General features: G+C 34.6%; 1 protein-coding gene across 3 annotated transcripts in view; it reads right to left on the bottom strand.

The window, feature by feature from the left end:
* CNTLN (centlein) overlaps positions 1 to 17,453 on the bottom strand; it is a 329,566-nt gene that overhangs the window by 103,280 nt on the left and 208,833 nt on the right. For all 3 annotated transcript variants that reach the window (XM_086685372.1, XM_025934944.2, XM_086685371.1), the window contains exons 14-15: positions 11,481 to 11,572; positions 6,119 to 6,654 (exon numbers count right to left, since the gene is read on the bottom strand). In XM_086685372.1, the coding sequence (XP_086541498.1) occupies positions 6,119 to 6,654; positions 11,481 to 11,572 (628 nt within the window). The remainder of the gene's footprint in view (positions 1 to 6,118; positions 6,655 to 11,480; positions 11,573 to 17,453) is intronic.

Here is a 17,453-nt window from a genome sequence, read left to right as displayed (position 1 = left end):
TATTCAGTGCTTGACAGGAATTTTTTTTTAGGGCTTCTCTCCTAAACTAAATATACCCAGAGGGGAAGAAAAACATTCAACATAGTTGGATGGGTGTGACAGTTCTTAGATACCTTGTAGCAATTCTTTGAGGAATTCAAACAGCTGTCCTTGTTTTAAAACATCTAGTCTTTATAGGACCTTAGGTGAGGTTCCAGAAATAATTAAAAGTCCACCAATCCTTTTTACCATTCCCTAAACCTCTGCTATTTATTTCAAAAGGCTTGTAAATATTGGCCTTGGGAAACCAAAGTTCTTCTTAAAGGAGCTTGCATTCCTTCCCTGTGCCTTTGAGATGTAAATGTTCTACAAACTTCAAGGAGGTAATTCTTTTTTTTTTTTTTTTCCCTCAACGTTTTTATTTATTTTTGGGACAGAGAGAGACAGAGCATGAGCGGGGGAGGGGCAGAGAGAGAGGGAGACACAGAATCGGAAACAGGCTCCAGGCTCTGAGCCATCAGCCCAGAGCCTGACGCGGGGCTCGAACTCACGGACCGCAAGATCGTGACCTGGCTGAAGTCGGACGCTTAACCGACTGCGCCACCCAGGCGCCCCAAGGAGGTAATTTTTATCAGAAGAACAAAAGGGGAAAAGGTCATTTGAAATTTAGGCAAATAAAAAAATCAATGTCTTCTCCACAAATATTAGTAAAAACAAAAAAAATCGTTAGCCATCTGAACAGATAAATTTAACTCATTTCTACTGTTCTTTTAATAGTAAGTTCTACATTTTCATACCTGTCTCATGTCTAAAATTTTAAGGTCTCTGTATGTCTGTATATGTATGCTGTAGATTTGTGATATTTTTCTGCCTCCAGATGATATTACCAAAATTAACTTGAAAAATAGCTCTATTTAATTCACATAAAGAAAATTAAACACTTATATAAATTGAATTCTCAGAAATTAACAAAAATGGATCCATATGTTTTTCAAGTTCACATGACTTGGTATAATCTTTGGTAAATAAAAACTAGTTTAAGTTTGTTGGTTTCATTAAAATAGGTATGTCTTTAGATTTATCAACATTGAATATAATGCAGAGATACAAATTTTATTCTGCCTTGGTTTACTAGTCAAATAATTTCATGTTGTATCTCTTACGAAATTTATCAGCAAGGATAACTTAGGGTGATGGCTGGCTGTGTCTAATGTCTCATGAAGCTTTCAGTGGTAGTCTAAACATAATTATTGGAAGCGAGTGATTAAGATAGACATTAGTAGTGGTAAGAGTTTTTAGGTAAACTTTTTAACAGACATTACATTTAACAGTATGTGTTCTTAAAAACAGTTCCCCAAATATCTTAGGTAAGTTGAACCTTTAAAGTTTTGCTAACTTAAATTCAGAGAAATTCACTGAATATCTAGATCATTTCCAAATAAGATAATATAATTACTAAACATGGGCCTATCTACTTCTGGTTGTTACAGAGGAATTAAAGAACTATTTGGGTCTCTTAGTAAACACGTCTTGTTGCATATTGAAAGACTGTACATTATGGAATGTACTCATAAATTTGGCAATCTAAAGAATGCTGTTGCAACACACAGTTCACAATTGCTTACTTAGTTTTCACTAGAAATTAAGGTTTCTAAGGGTTAGGAATTCTAATTAATAAATGTAACTAAAACTGTTAGAAATAATATGAAAACATCTCTAAATGCAAGAAAAGTAAGATATATGTTTCCAGTAAAAAAAAAAAAAAAAAAAAAAGGAATAGAAATGCATTTTGTTGAATGAAAATAAAGTAAATATCTCAACATAAAACTGGTTATTTAAAAATGGAAAAGAGGAAAATCAAGACAAAATCTGAAACTTGTAGAAAGTCTGTGGAAAGGAATCTTTAGAAAGGAATTTTATGGATGGGCAGGACTGGCTAAGATAAAAATTAACTTAATTGAGTCAATTTTAATATCAAAAGGCAGCTGCTATAATTTTACAAATTGATTCTGTCTCTGGTAAAAGGATAACGTTTTCTTGACTATCTGTGTATTCTTCATAAGAGACTGTGAAAGGTTCTTCTTTACCTTTTAAACTAATCTACCTTGAAGGCAAAGATTTTGTGTTTTTATCAAAATAATTCCCTGTGCTTTGTTATTTTTATAATCAGGTTTTTGATTATTTAAATAAACCTAGTCCTCTTGATACAAAGAAAGAAGTTTTGCTGAGAACTATGTGAACTTCTGTATTTGCCTGTGAAGTTTTTGTCTTGTCCCTTAAACAGATAACTAAGTATTATCTCACAGTGACCCATGATCAAGTGGCCAAAACGTTTTGATATTCTTGACAAACTTCCCCAAATCAAATTCTAAATGAAGTCTTTCTGACCTGGTGAAACTCAGATATTTCAGAAGGTTCCTGGAACATTTCAAAAAATGTATTAAGCTAATTAGGCTGACTTGATATGTTAAATTATATGGGAAGTGTTGTCAAATAAGTGATGCTAAACTTTTTTGGTTATATTTGTGTAGATATATGTTATTAATTTAAGTGTACTGGAATTTGCGTGAAATTCCTAAAAATCTGATTTGTCCTGACATAATGTTATCATTTATAATTCCAGTTGTTATCTTGAAATATTATATATCACAGAAATAACCAAATTTCCTTGTTAACTGCATTTTTAAAAAATGTTTATTTATTTTGAGAGAGTGTGAGCAGAGAAGGGGCAGAAAGAGAGGGGGAGAGAGAGTCAGTCCCAAGCAGGCTCTGCTCTGTGAGTGCAGAGCCTAACGTGGGGCTCAATCCCATGAACTATGAGATCATGACGTGAGCTGAAACCGAGTCTGAGGCATACCAGAATGAGCCACTCAGGCACCTCTCCTGTCAACTGCATTGTAAGGAACTCTCACCAGATCTTTAACCATGGTCATGTTTTTAACTCTTTGTCATTTACGGACTTATTGTTTTACACTGAAACTTTTGCAAAAATGTTTGGAAAATGCTTGATCTCCAAGGAGACTCATGGAAAATATTCCAAAATACAAGTTTCTAATACCTTTAAGATCATAAAACTGGATAAGAGTTTCCAGAGCATAAGGGGAAAACTGGATTCAAGCAGAACAAAAATTAGTAACATGGGACTTAATGAACTGATAAGGATGATTATAAGTTTTGTGACTTTGTTTTATTGCTAATTTTTTAAATGTTGTGTTTTTCCAGATTTAAGAAAACTTTTCCTCTTAAGTTAGCAAGGACTTACAGCAATTTGGTAAAATGGACCTGTGTAAACAATTGAAACATCTTTTTCTCCTTAAATGATCCCTCCAGAATTTGGAAACTCTTAGTGAACATTCTTATATTTTCATAGCAATCTATTTTTTTTTTTTTGGCATAAATTCAATAAGAATCTGTTCTCTTGGTAACATGACATAATTGGAAACAATGAGTATATTACCAAAGTTGTGACTGTAATGTCATATTTTAGAGAGGTATGCATAGACTCAGATTATGACCAGACAGCTTTAAGGAAGAAAGGTGACTTTATGGAGTCAATAAAACTTCTTGAAAAAACATCCTGGTAGCTTGTTTACAGGGTTCCCGGCAGCCATACCAGGTAAGCAAGGATGGTTACTTCCCAGCAGGTGAAGAAACCTCAGGATATTTGAAGGACTTCAAGAAGAGAGAAATTTACCCCAATCTATTGCTATTGCAAGCAATTCCAGTGGCAAATCCTTGGATTGGCATCTTGGCCTTGAGAAGCTTTGAAAAGTTCAGTCTGAAAATCCTTATGAAAAGTTTCAGCAAAACAGATTTAAAAAGAGTCTATACAGTCAACCACTATTCTTTGTTGGACTTATGTAAATAATCAGGCCAAGTTTATTGAAACTAGGTTTGTTTTGCAAACAAATTAATCTTAATTTGGCTGTCTTTAGTAGAAATTAAGGTGATTTAAAAGAGAATAATTATGTTTCAATAACACACCTTTGTGAATATTAGATTCTAGTTCTGATTAATTACCTTGAGGGTTTGTTGTTTACCTATAAACTAGATGGAATCCTGAATTCTTCTGGTTTCTTCAAATATCTGGCTATGACTCTCCAAACTAACGTTTCCACTTGGAATCAAACTAATCACTGAGAACTAAAACTGCCTTTTTCCCCCCCAAAGCTCTGCAAAATGAAGCTAGATCACTTCATATACACTTCAGAGAAACCACCACAATAGCTCATGTTTAGATAATCTTCATGCCTATTGCTGTGTGGGCCACTCAGAAAGTTTACCTAAACAACCAATGACATCACTGGAGATACTCAAACTGCAAAGATGCTTCAGCCCCTACCTCTAGAAATGTCTTCTCTCCACTGGCTGCCTTCAGGATTCAAGATTGATTTTATAGTCTGCTCCAATCATTATCCTCTGTTTTTATTTCACTTCCATAGAAATGCCTTTTAAATGCCTCATTTCTCTCACAAAATAGGCCTAACTTTGGGAGCCCACCTGCAAGACCCACCTGCGAAATAAGACACAACTGTTTAACTAAACTGACCTATTCTCAGGACTGTGACACTGGTTCTGTGAGATATGAAGCAATCAATCTGTCAGCTTAGCTTCTGGACTGTGAAACTTCTCGGGGAATTTTCAAAGGTGTGATAGCAGGGGAACAGAATTTGCCACCCGCAAATTATGTCTCTTTGGCATACGAATTACTTTTAGGAAACAACAGACATAGGACAAGTTCTGAGAATCAAGTAGAAGTTACCCTTTTCTAAGAGACACTGGCATGCATAAGGAAAATCTCCATTTGTAAGGGTGTAGGCTTCCTTATACCAGGAAGCGATGGATGAGTCTAAATCTGTAAAAATTCTTGCCAATGAAGAAGTCAAGGGCTTAACTCTGCATAAGAACCTTACCCTTGTTTATTATGCTTTTCCTGATAACCTCCCATAACTGACACTCTGACCTCATCTTCTTTTGTCTTTAGCTGAAGGTGGTATTGAAGGTGATGGTTTTGGCTGTTTTGGGGGGAGTTACTCAGTTTTCTTGGGCCTCTACCATGTATACAGGAGGTATGCATATTATTAAACTTCCAATACTTTTCTCTTGTTAATCTTTCTTAAATCAATTTCATTATGAGACCAGCCAAAGAACCTAGAAGGGAAGAAGGGAAAACTCTTCCACCCCTACACCATCCAGGGACATCCCAAATCTGAAACACATGTCTTTTGGGGATTAAAAAAAAAACAAACTTAGACAAATAAAAGGAAATACATACCACTATAAAACAAGACAGAATTATGAAAATAGTTCTATTTGTCTGTTGGTAACTCTGGCAACACTGAACTTCCCTATTACATAGATATAAAAAGAGGTGTTCTACTATCCACCTGCCTTTGTGGTTTCACTGATGTGCTTCAAGTACATATACGAATGTATAGCCAGGGGTAAGGAAAAGAAATATTATAGATTTTTAGTATTCTCCTGTTGCTATTCACTAGGTGTTATATAACTTAGGACCAGGAATTTATAGAGCTTTAACTTTAAAGAACTGATTTTTAACCACCATTCAATTAAAGTTAGTACAATGACTTTGCATAATACATACATGAAATAATTAGTGAAGATGGTTCTTAATTTAAAGGATGTTAAACAGCTTGTAGACATCTGGTAACAAGCTGAAATGGGTCATTCAAAATTTATCTAACTAAATTAAGGGGGAAAAATGTTTCTCCTCCCAGGTTGGCATGTCACAAGATAACTAAACCGACTTAGTAGGCTTGCCTGGGAATCCTTAGCTGTCAGTGGTGAATATGCAAAGGGCCAGCAAATTAAATCAACCTGCCAAACTGTCAATTTCAAGCCTCATGACTGCATGAAAATAGCATCACTGGAAGAAATCAAGCATTGCCTTCTTTTGGGTTTCCTGGCACCTATTCAAATACTCATGCAGTTGTGGCTAATTTTGCATGCAAATTTCAGTCAATAAGCTCAGAACAAGACCTCCCAAGATATTTCAAAGGATCTGACAGTATTTTTTCTGAATACCAAATCGACAGTAGTTGAAATTCAATCTCCATTTGCTGGTGCTTTACATATGCACAGTGTCCCCACCACAGAGCTAAGTTAATGAGAGCCTTACCTGCTTTCACTCACATCCTCCCAGCCGTCCTTGCTGAGGTTCTCAAACACATTGCTCATAACCTTGATGGAGTGATTGAGAACAGTGTGGTAACGGCCCACAGGGCACTTTTTCTTGGCGGCTTTAAATTTAACCTTGGTAGTGGTTGTCTTACAATCATATTGTCCAGACCTCACTTCCGTGGTGGCCATCTCAGATTTAGCTTTGTCTGCTAATTGCTGCAGTTTCTCCATTGAATTCTTCAGCTCTTCATTTTCATTTCTCAAACCATTAGCTTCTGCCACTTGTCTCCTTAGGGAAGTGACTTCTCTCTCCAGCTCACTGATTTTTACTTGAAGTCCAGCTTTATCTTTTTCTACTTCTTTACTCCCCCTTTGTAGCTGTTCTAGCTCTTTTTCCCTGTCCTCTGCATCTTCCTGTTGCTGCTTTAAGAGTGATTGCAGGGAGTCATTTTCTTTCATTAATTTTTTATTCCCTTCTTTTAATTTTCTTGACCTTTTCTCAAAAGATTTTAGCCGACTTTCCAATTCAATGACCTAAACATTAGAGTTTAATTTATTCTTTTAAAAGTCCAAAAACCATAATCTGCTGTATATTTTTTATCATTTCTAATTTATGAAAATAAAATTACACTTAGCACAAGGACAAAATAAATCTAAAGTACTTAATTTCTAAATAATTCTAAGGTGGTGTAGATAAATACATTATAAAATGCAATAATACATCTGTTAAATAAAGGACAGATGGTAAAAGAAGTTAAAATTCTACACAAAGTGACACAGAACTAAGTATGCTAATAAACTTTGCAGTTTTCTGAGATAAGCACTTTAGCTATGTAGTCTAATTATTGTGAAAAAATATTTTCAGAGAAAAAAACAATTTATACAAAATCTAAAAATAGATACATAGAGAAACTTTATTAATAAAATAACAATTTTCTTCAATATCTAACAATCATATGAAAAAATGATTACCTAGTTAAAAAAATAATCTACCAAGTCTACTTTATTCTAAGTGAGAAAAATGTAATTTTAGCAGTCATGAGGTCCTTAGTTTATACAATAAGGAAACATTTACCAAAAAAAGTCTAACAACTTAAAATTACAATTATTCCAATATTCCATTAATTTATTTCAATAAACAATGTTCATGTTGTAGGACAAAGAAATGAAAACATACAATTTCTGACCTTAAGAAATTTCAAAAACTATTTGGAAAGAAAGGCACAGGCGTAAATAAAACTGATTAAGGACAGGATCTAAGTGCCGTAAGTCTGGGCAAAAAGGACAAAGCAATTAATTCTAAGCCATGAATATGAAACTTTCAAGGAGTTGATTTCAGCTTAAATCTTGAAAAACAAATAATCACTATTGTTTGTAAAGTACAGTTTACGGGATGGCTTCATAAACATGATCTCTCTAGATCATCCCAAAACCATGTGAGGTAAGTAGAGCCAACAATTATCTTCCCAGAAGAGGATACAGAGGCTCTGAAAACTTAAATAATGCAGAGAGGTAAACATTCTTTGAACTGGGATTCAAATTCAAGATTTTGTGCCCCTCACAGTATTCTACAAGCTATGTGGGGAAGAAGAGTCGCCCAGATACACATGGGAAATGAACAAAGGACTGGAGTCAAGCAAGAAATCTAAAATGATTGGGAAACTATATAGACTCATTTTTACTTTTAAAACAATTATTCAAAGGTGAAAACATATTTGATGTATTGAAAACCAAGGATATAAAATATTCAGAAATCTGCAAGATGAAAATATGCACATATTTACCACTTTCCAGTTTACTGGATTTAGTTAAGGTGGTGAAGATGTAAGCTGTTTCCTAAACATTACTTTCAGTCATTTCTGATTTACCTGTACTTCTACACTCCCTACTTTTCTTGTGAGGTCGACCTTCTTCATTTAATTCAACAGATTTTACTGATTAGTTATCCTGTCCCAGGACATGGATATTTCCCAACACAATATTAAGAATCTCATCTAATTTAAATTTGCTTTTCTGTAATATGATACATTCCCTTACTGTTAGATCTATGTCTTTATAGGGCTTACTCTTGACCTGGAGTAGAGGTATATGAAAGAGCTTGTATCAGACTATTGCAGACCTCTGTGCATATATGCAAGAGAAATTCTATTGTTCCTGTTCAATGCAAATACTTCACTGAAGAGCTGGATAAAGTGACAAAAAATACAGTGTTCAAGAACACATGAACTCTGGTTAAAAATCATTTACTTTTTCAAAATCATTGTATGCCAAATTTTATTCTCCATTTAGTAAACACTACTACCAGATAGGGAATATCACCTTTTTACAACCTCTTCAGTTTCTTAGTGGTTTTAATCACTGCAAACAATAGTATACTTTTCATATACATATTTTAAAATATTTTAACAGGTTAATTCCATGGTGAAGTAAGTAGAATAAACTGTATTTTTTAAAATCTATTTTGTGGAAATAAGCAATTATACTGTTTTTAAAAAATTGATTTTGACAGTAGTGATACAAAAATATTAAGAAACAGTATGGTCTTAGGGATATTGAATATTTTCTGTGCTATATCTTACTTCCAGCTCAGGTTACTTTAACCTGGTAAAATATTTAACCTATTTTAAAGTTTCCTTATGTGTGAAATGGGATTAGTAACATCTGTCTTGTAGATTACAAAAGTATTGAACATGATCATACACCACAATTCCTCATAGACAGTGAGTTCTAAACAGTTTATCATCACCATTACCACCTCATTATTGTCTCTATTATTATTATTAATCATAACAGCTATTTAATAAAATTATTTGAGCTGAAATATAATTACTTGCATTAAATATTGCTGAATTAGATCAAATTAAATCAACTTTGTACTTTTGATTAAAATATGTTATGAACAAATGTAACAAACACCTTAAGTATGAGATTTCAATTCTGGAAATTAGCATTATCTTTTTCTTTTGACTAAAATCCATTTATGTTAGGTACAACTCATGAAAATTTTATATAACACTGGAAAAATGTCTGTTTAAAGTCTGTTACATTTAAAATGTTTATGTATGTTAACTGCCTAAAGTGAATCTATGTTTACTCATAAGAACTGGTCAAAATTAATCGCATTTAAGTTTAAAATGGAGGACAAATAACAAAACAGAGACACTACTTCCCATAGTCCATAGCACAAATTAAAGTGTTGCTCAAAGTACACTCTTAAAATTGTTGTTAACCTGATGTTAAGCCTCCAGAAATAGAAAAGAAAATTTCAATATATATTTGAAAATGAAAGCCTAGGGATTTGTTAAAGGTATTTGATTTTTCTGTAAATCAGCTCAAGTGCATACTTTTCCTCCAGTACTGATCGTTTAAATAATTTACCAGAAAGGTGGTTCCTTTCAAAACTGAAATAAAACACTTGACTTTGTAAAGTGTCTATAATACTTTGCTAGGGCTGCCATAAAAAAATACCATTCTGGGTAGCTTAAACCCTAATAATCATTTTAACTTAACTGACTCTTTGAAGACCTCATTTCCAAATATAGTCACATGCTTAGATGCTGGTGATTAGGACTTTGACAGGATAACATTGGTCGGGGGACTCAACTCATACCATAATAGTGTGAAATGTTAATATATTATTAAAAAATAATCTTATATGTTTCATTTCTACTATGTAAGTAAATACCGTTTTCAAGTTGTTACTATCTTTTAATCCTATTTTGAATGAGTTTATAATACATCCTTTTAAAATAAGGAAACCCAACTAAAAATGGTTAAATCATGACTCATACAATTACATTAGGTTAATATAAAAAAAAAAGTGGCAAATTAGTATGGTCCAATGCAAATAATTCCTGTTGGGTTTTAAAGACTTAAAATGGATTTCTGGATCCACTATGATAGTAGCCATAGGTGGAAAGAAATAACAGATTTCCTCAGGGTTCCTACCCTAAGATAGTGGTAGATAGTAGCATAGTATTATATAGCCAGAGATAAATTATACAAACCCCAGCAAACAAAAATATTGTTCTGAAACAAAGAAGCTATTCAAACTGTATGACATTCCAGTTGATAATGTGTAATTTCAATTATATATTTACCTTAAGATAAATGAATGTGAGCATTTCTTGTTCTGTATGTTATTGTGGTAACCTGATATGTGTTACTCAGTATTAATGAGATGACAGCCTTTGTTACCTGACATATGGCAAGTGTTAGAAGTATAAGGGATCACATCATCTGTTGTAAATTCCTAGATTTCCTATAAGTCAAGTCACAGATGAAACAAATATAAGTAGCAGCATTAATATTTCTGTTTATATATTTGTGTATTTCCAGCTTTATCTAAGTATCTAGTGTAGCAAATGACAACCAGTTATAGGATGAAAACATTTAAAGAAAATTTTGGGGGTTCCTGAGTGGCTCAGTTGATTAAGCGTCCAACTTTGGCTCAGGTCACGATCTCACCATTCATGAGTTCGAGCCCCACATCGGGTTCTGTGCTGACAGCTCAGAGCTTGAAGCCTGCTTCAGATTCTGTGTCTCCTTCTCTCTCTGCCCCTCCCCCACTCACATTCTGTCTGTCTGTCTGTCTCTCTCTCAAAACTAAATAAACACTAAAACACATTTTTTAAAGAATAATTTCCTTTATAACAATAACAAAGAGGCTAAAATGCAACCAGGCCAACTTAATGGATCTTGATAATAATGTGTTTATATACAAAAATATGAATTAAGTATAAAATTGTAAAGATCAATGCTAAGATTTTTAAAGAACATTTTATTATTAATTACAGACATGATGTAAAGTGACTACAGGGTTTATACAAGTGGGTCTATTAAAGCAGGGAGTGCTATCCAAAATTATATGGTCATAAATTTCTATCTAAAATGAGATGGGTCATGTATATTTTTAAGTTTAAAATTAAATGATAAACATGTTACCATTTTACTTTACCGAAGTTAAAACTATGCTCAGTTTTAATCATTTAAATATTTTAAACCTGTATGCCTTTTGAAGTATAACAGAGTCTCATCATGTTCCATTTTAAAGTTAAATTGCTAAATTATAATTAATAAGCACATATAGTATACATTTTTTTAATTTCCATTGTCATTCTCTTCATTTCATCTTTGAGATATTTTTAATCTATGTCAACAGAAGCACAAGTGTTTGCACATTTATTTCACTAACATTGATTTTTTTAACCCATTTTGGCAAGCCAATGATTTTGAATTATGAATTTAAATTAAGGATGCACACAAGGTTTAAGTTCATGAGCCCTCGTTTTAAACTATAATCCTTTATGTTAAAATTCAGATTTAACTTCCTCAGCTCAATATCTTAAAGATTGCACTACCTTCTGCCATGTCTGCTCTGACATTTCTTTCCCATTCTTCTCTGGAGTACTCTTCTTGACCCCATCATCTTCACCATATCCACAGAGTTGTTCTGGTGGAGAATAAATAATATATTATGGTAACTCATATAATGCTGAAACACTGTCCTGTCATTTTAAGGAAAAAGGTTCTGCTTTCTCAATTATGAATACTCTAGCCTATTTTATTGTCAAGTATTTGGCTAGAAACTAAATGGTGACCTTTTCCAAGATTTTCAGTCACATAATTACGTATCTTTGTAGCGTCTTTTTTTTCCCCCAGTGTAAGATTTTCAAAGGTACAATAGATCTTCAGGTTAACAATGCTATACTTTTATTCCTATTTTCATTCTTTTGTAGACTATTCCCCCTTTGCCTTAAAAGCAGAATTCACTGCCTTCTTATCTACACAGTCACTACTAGTTTTGTTCTCTGGATCTTGTTCCCTGCCAGGAGGATCAGAGTGATTGCTGAACAAAGCAAACAGTACCCGAATTAGGGTGGACTGAAACTGTAACAGCCTCTACCACCCCCTTTTCTTCAGGTAAAAGATCACACAGTAGGCAGAGTAAACCATAAAAATCTCATTTCCAGGAAAACTGTCACTGTATAACACACAGAAACCCAGATAACAGGTGAAGTTGTTTCTATAAATGACTCCTATATACTGACGATGCATTTGACTACCACAACCTTTCAACGAAGCAAAAATGTACAAGCAAGATATCAAAATTAAAGGAAAAAAATAATCATAAAATTTCAGTTAACACTATTAAAATTTAAATACACTAAAAGTTATAACAAATGTTTTCTAATCAGATAAAATATTGTGACAAATTTAATATTTTATTATTGAATTATTTTTAGGATACAACATTTCTTAAAGAATTAATAGAAGGGCAAAAAGAATACACAAAGCTAAAAGGATGCATATCTGTGTTAGACTGAGGTGATTTTGCTTTAAAGTATGCTTGGCTGCTGTAGGTCAGTGTAAAACTTTGATTTATCAACAAAGGAAAAAGAAAACAATATTATTCTCCGTAGAGTAGAAATCCTCTTGGTATAAACAGTGACTAACAAGTTTGTTAGAGTGAATTAGGCATTTCTTTTGTCTTTGAAACATGACATATCCAATTAAAACTTCTGTACTCATGAAATAAATAGAACACTATCCTAAGGATAATAAAAGCTAGAATAGGTAGAATTTGCCACCTGGGGAATATGTACCTTTACCTTGATAATAATCTGTTGGTTCCCAAGTTTCTCTTTCTAGTCCCCTAACACCATGGTGCTGAATTCATTTACAACACTCTTTCAGCAATATAGAAATAATATGCAAATACAATTCAGCTGTTCAAGTCATTTAAATATCTGCTATAGTTCTAAGTGAAATATTTACTCTTAAAAATAAGAAGAAAATAGTTCTATGCTCAAAGAGCATAGAATGCTAAAAATAGCTAAATAATTCCAATAAAATAAATGCTGAAGACTGATTTAAAAATGAATTGGATTGCTGCTTTGTGCTCCCGTGTGTGCGCAAAGTCCACATGGTTGACCATGCTCACGTGTCGTTTTCTGTCAAAAACTTTAGTTTCTCACCTTCACAGGATTTATAAAGAGTATTCAAATAGCTAGGCCCAGGTGATGGGGAAGAACAAGGAGCCCCCTTTGCCCCTTGATTCTCCTCCCCTTCGAGGATCTCAGGATTTGAGAAATGAACCAAGAGGACCTAGTTAGAAATATGCACTTCTATTTTTGTCCTATGGTAGATGTATGAGCATGTTTCACCTTGCTGGAGATTTATCTTTAATGTTTTAGTTTATAGAATTCATTCTGATTTATATTCTTTCCCAGGAGTTTCTTCCCTCTCTACTTTTTAACGTTTAATACTGTTTATTCATAATTGTTTAAACTTATCCTATCTTCCATGTTTTTCTCTTCTCTTAATTCTCTTAGATTACACTAACAAATTAAATTCTTCTGCAATGTTTTCTCTTTGTAGATTCTTTTAGCTATTTTATCAAATTATTTTTAAAACTTATTATCATTATGAAGGATTGCAGAATATGACTTAAAATATGCCACTTCAGTATAGTGATTCTTTTGAGCAGTAGGTACTTGAAAAACAGCAAATGCTTTTGGTTAATACTTTCATATCACACTATAGCAGATTATTAGTCAGCAAATGCTTACTCCATCATCCTCTACCTTCATGGGTGGAGTACAGATCTCTACTCCACTGATGTTGAGGTTGGCCATATGAATTACTTTGCCTAAAGGAATGTGGGAATAAATAAGAATGTGCCTGTTACAAGCCTAGAACTTAGGTATTTCTCCTCTCCCCTTGGAAGCTTCCAGTATCTGCTTTGAAAAGAACATGCCAGAGAGTCCCTGCCCTGCTCCGCCTGGGCCCAAGACTGAGACATGTGGAATCATGTGAACTCAGTATGCTTCAGACAAACAACAGAACTGCAGCCTGAAGCACATCTGCCCAGCTGATCTGCAGAAACCATAAACAAGAAAAATCCTGTGTATTGTTGCAAGTCATTGAAATTTTGTGGTCATTTATGCCGTAGCAAAAGCTGTCAGGTACAGAAATTGATAACTATAAGTGAATGCTGCTATAATAAAAATCTAAATTATGTGGCATTGATTTGGGGATGGGTAATGGGTGCCAAAGAATATGTTTCAGAAGGCTGAGAAAATGGTGCTCGTGTTATGCAGTGGCCAACATTTGGCAAAATACCATTTGACAAAACACAGAAGACAAAAAATGTAGCTAATAAATTTGTAACAGTAAGTGAGGAATATCCAGGGTAGAATGCTGACAGCATGAGTTGGTTGTTACTGGCTGCACTTGACTAGGTTTTAAGAAAAGAACTGAGTTCATAAAGGAAGCAGCCACAGGCATATAGAAGTGCATACCTTCCATTACTTTCAGGATTGGAAATGAAGGTGTTACTCACCATATCAAAGGAGCAGCCACTGACACATTGGCAGGATAAAGGCCAAATCTAAGATGTTGATATTGAGACATGGCCTCTGGGTTTGACTGTCATGCCTGTTACTGGCAATCTCTGAAAGTAATAATGGGATGCTTAGTAGATCCTTTCAGCTGGACAAAGGACTTCTAGGAAGTTTATGGGTAAGGGCCTAAAAAGTCTAAAAGTGCTCCCCAATCCTCCACAGAAACTCACACAGAGAAGACGTATGAATTGTTGGTAGCTGTATTTAATAAAATGACTTATTTTAGCCAAAGAATGTGGATAAAAGTCACAACGTGCCAGTTCTAAATCAAGGCTTAAAAGGCTCTGCATGTTTATACTTGTCCTTTTGTGGCCAAGAAACAGACACGTGAAGCAGAAATAAACTCCACTTGTAGCCTAAAAAAGAGCTGGACCAGATGAGCTGGACCAGATTGTTTCAGCCAATCCACAGACCCACATAACAACAACAACAAAAAATTATATGTGTGTGTGTGTCTGTGTCCACGGACTTGCTATAGTTTCTGAGCTTTCACATTTGTTTGTTTCATCCTTTTATTAATAAACAGCTCTTCAGCTTTCAATGAAAAATACCATAAACAGTGGTTTTATGAACATACTCTTGTATTTGTAAAGATTGAGGATTCCTGCTCCAAGCCTAATCCTATAGGTGATTTCTCAGGCCTGAACATAGGTATTATATGCTTTACCAGGCAGGCCCTATGAGGGAAAGCTGCCACCCACCCCAACCAGACCTGGCACACAGCCAATAGACTGTGGTCCCTGAAGGGAGTTTATAGTCAAGGGCTCAGGTTCCCCCTGCCAACCACATTCTTACGCATGTCTCTGTTCCTGCCTTGCGTACCTCCACTAGGCCTCCAGGTGAACACCTCCTGACTGGCAGCCCTTTGGCTAAGGCCTTCCTCAAGTGCCTCTGTTGAAATGTCCTTATTTGGTTGCTGGGGTGGGGGGTAACCTTAAAGACATTTTTCTTGCATCTGACTCAATACCCAATACTTTTCTTCTCCCAGCCCTCCCTTCCTTTCTCCCCCAAGACTCAGGTCAATAAAAATGCAGGAGACTTTTGCTCAGAGCTCCTTTGGCAGTAAGACAACCTCTCTGTCTGTGCTGATCCATCTGATCCTCAACTAGCAGGCAGTTCCAGGGGGAAGATGGAACAGAGAGAGTTGATGCTTTCTCCACTTTAGCCTCTTGCTTATATAGTAAGTGATTAAAGGCTTGACTGTTACTTTCATTTGGCTTATTATCTTAAATCAGCTACATAGACATCTGGCAGCTCAGATCTCTCCAGCTTCTAACAGAGATATTGTGGGATTGTAGCAGATTCATTACACTATGAATTGTAATTTTCAGTAAAGAGAAATTTAGTGTGATAGGGGCTTAAGGTGCTAGTGCGGGAAGTTAGAGGAGACAGAACTGATTTGAGAGGAAAGGTAATGAGTATTTAAAAAAAAAACATGCAAAACTTCTGAAATCTTTATAAAAATAGGCAGGAGAAAACAGGTAGCAGGAAATAAGAAAATACACCTGGTACATGGAGAAAGGTTACTATCCGTATAGATTTGAGATTTTAATCCAGGGAAACATGTTCAATGACAATAAAAGTAAGTACCAGAGACACTAGATTTACCTGTCCATGTGGAACAACTAAAACTAGAGAATAAGAGATGAAAAAAATGGTTCTCAGACATTGGGTGTCTAAGACACTGCAAAGTAGTCAGCCCTAAGGGCAAACAAATGAAGTGAATCCAATCCTTTTTCCCACTTATTGCCTAGAGCACTTCCAGGCTACAGCACAGAAATGGGGCACTAAATGGATCTGGTATTCTTCCTAAATTGAAGTGACAGATCCCAGAGTCCAGGCAGACCAAGGAAGCTGGACTTTGCAGGATATAGTGCCAAGGAACAGAAATCTGCTCGGACACAGGGAGAGCTCCGAAGGTCTACAGGGGGTCCCCCTCAAGTCTTCAGCTAAGTACAGATCAGCACAGGCGTGTGTGTAAACAGCCCAAAGAAAGAACCACCTAAAAGGATTAAAGGAAATAATCTCCAAAAGTCACACAGGCCCAAGAATGGTTCATTCTCCCAATAGGAGAGAGTAGAAAAAAAAAAAAAAAGACATGTTATGTATTGTTTTAAAAAAGATAAGAATGACAGGTGAATTCTCACTGAAAACACTTTAAGCCAGAAGATAATAGAGTAAATTTGTTTTTTAGTATCAAAAGAAAAAAAAAAAAACCCTGCCAATGCAGAATTCTATACTTAGTGAAAAGATCTTTCAAAAATAAAGACAAAATAAAGGTTGCTTTTTCAGGTATAAAAAAGCTGAAAGAAGTCATCACCAGCAGATGTGCACTATAATAAATATTAAAGGGAGTCCTTCAGGAAAATAGAAAATAATATCAACTGTAAGTCTGGATCTACAGGATTCCCAGGAAGGGAATGAAGAGCAGCAGAAATAGTTCTTAGTAAAGATAAGAACCACCAGACTGGTGTCAGCTAAAGCCAGATATTTAAAATCTCTGAGATCACCCCTTGCAGGACAGGAAACACTCTCCAGCAGGTGGAGTGAAATGGACATTTAACAAAATACAGATTTAAGATCCAGTCTGGAAAAAAACACAATTAAAGAAAGAAAAGAACTTGTCAAAAACCTGAATTTAATAAAATACGAGCTCAGAAAAGAAATAATAAGACATCCAAAATTAGTGGGAATTTGAAGAGTTGTAGATTTAATATAAATACTAGAAAGAACAAAGGAAAGAATATACATATAATATATAAACTCTCTCTCTCTCCATATATATGGGGAGAGGGAGAGGAAAAGTAAGAGAAAAAGTAAGCAAATACAAAGATTACTGACATCCTTGAACTGCAGTATTAAAAATGCAATATGCAAAAACACATTTCCTTGTAATGCAGGAAGATCTTAATTGACAAATAATAAATT

The sequence above is a fragment of the Puma concolor genome, chromosome D4 (genome assembly GCF_028749965.1).
Source record: "Puma concolor isolate L17-30 chromosome D4, mPumCon1.1.hap2, whole genome shotgun sequence".
Lineage (NCBI taxonomy): Eukaryota > Metazoa > Chordata > Mammalia > Carnivora > Felidae > Puma > Puma concolor.
The sequence above is the reverse complement of the archived record's forward strand: the minus strand, read 5'-3'. Positions and strand labels throughout refer to the sequence as shown.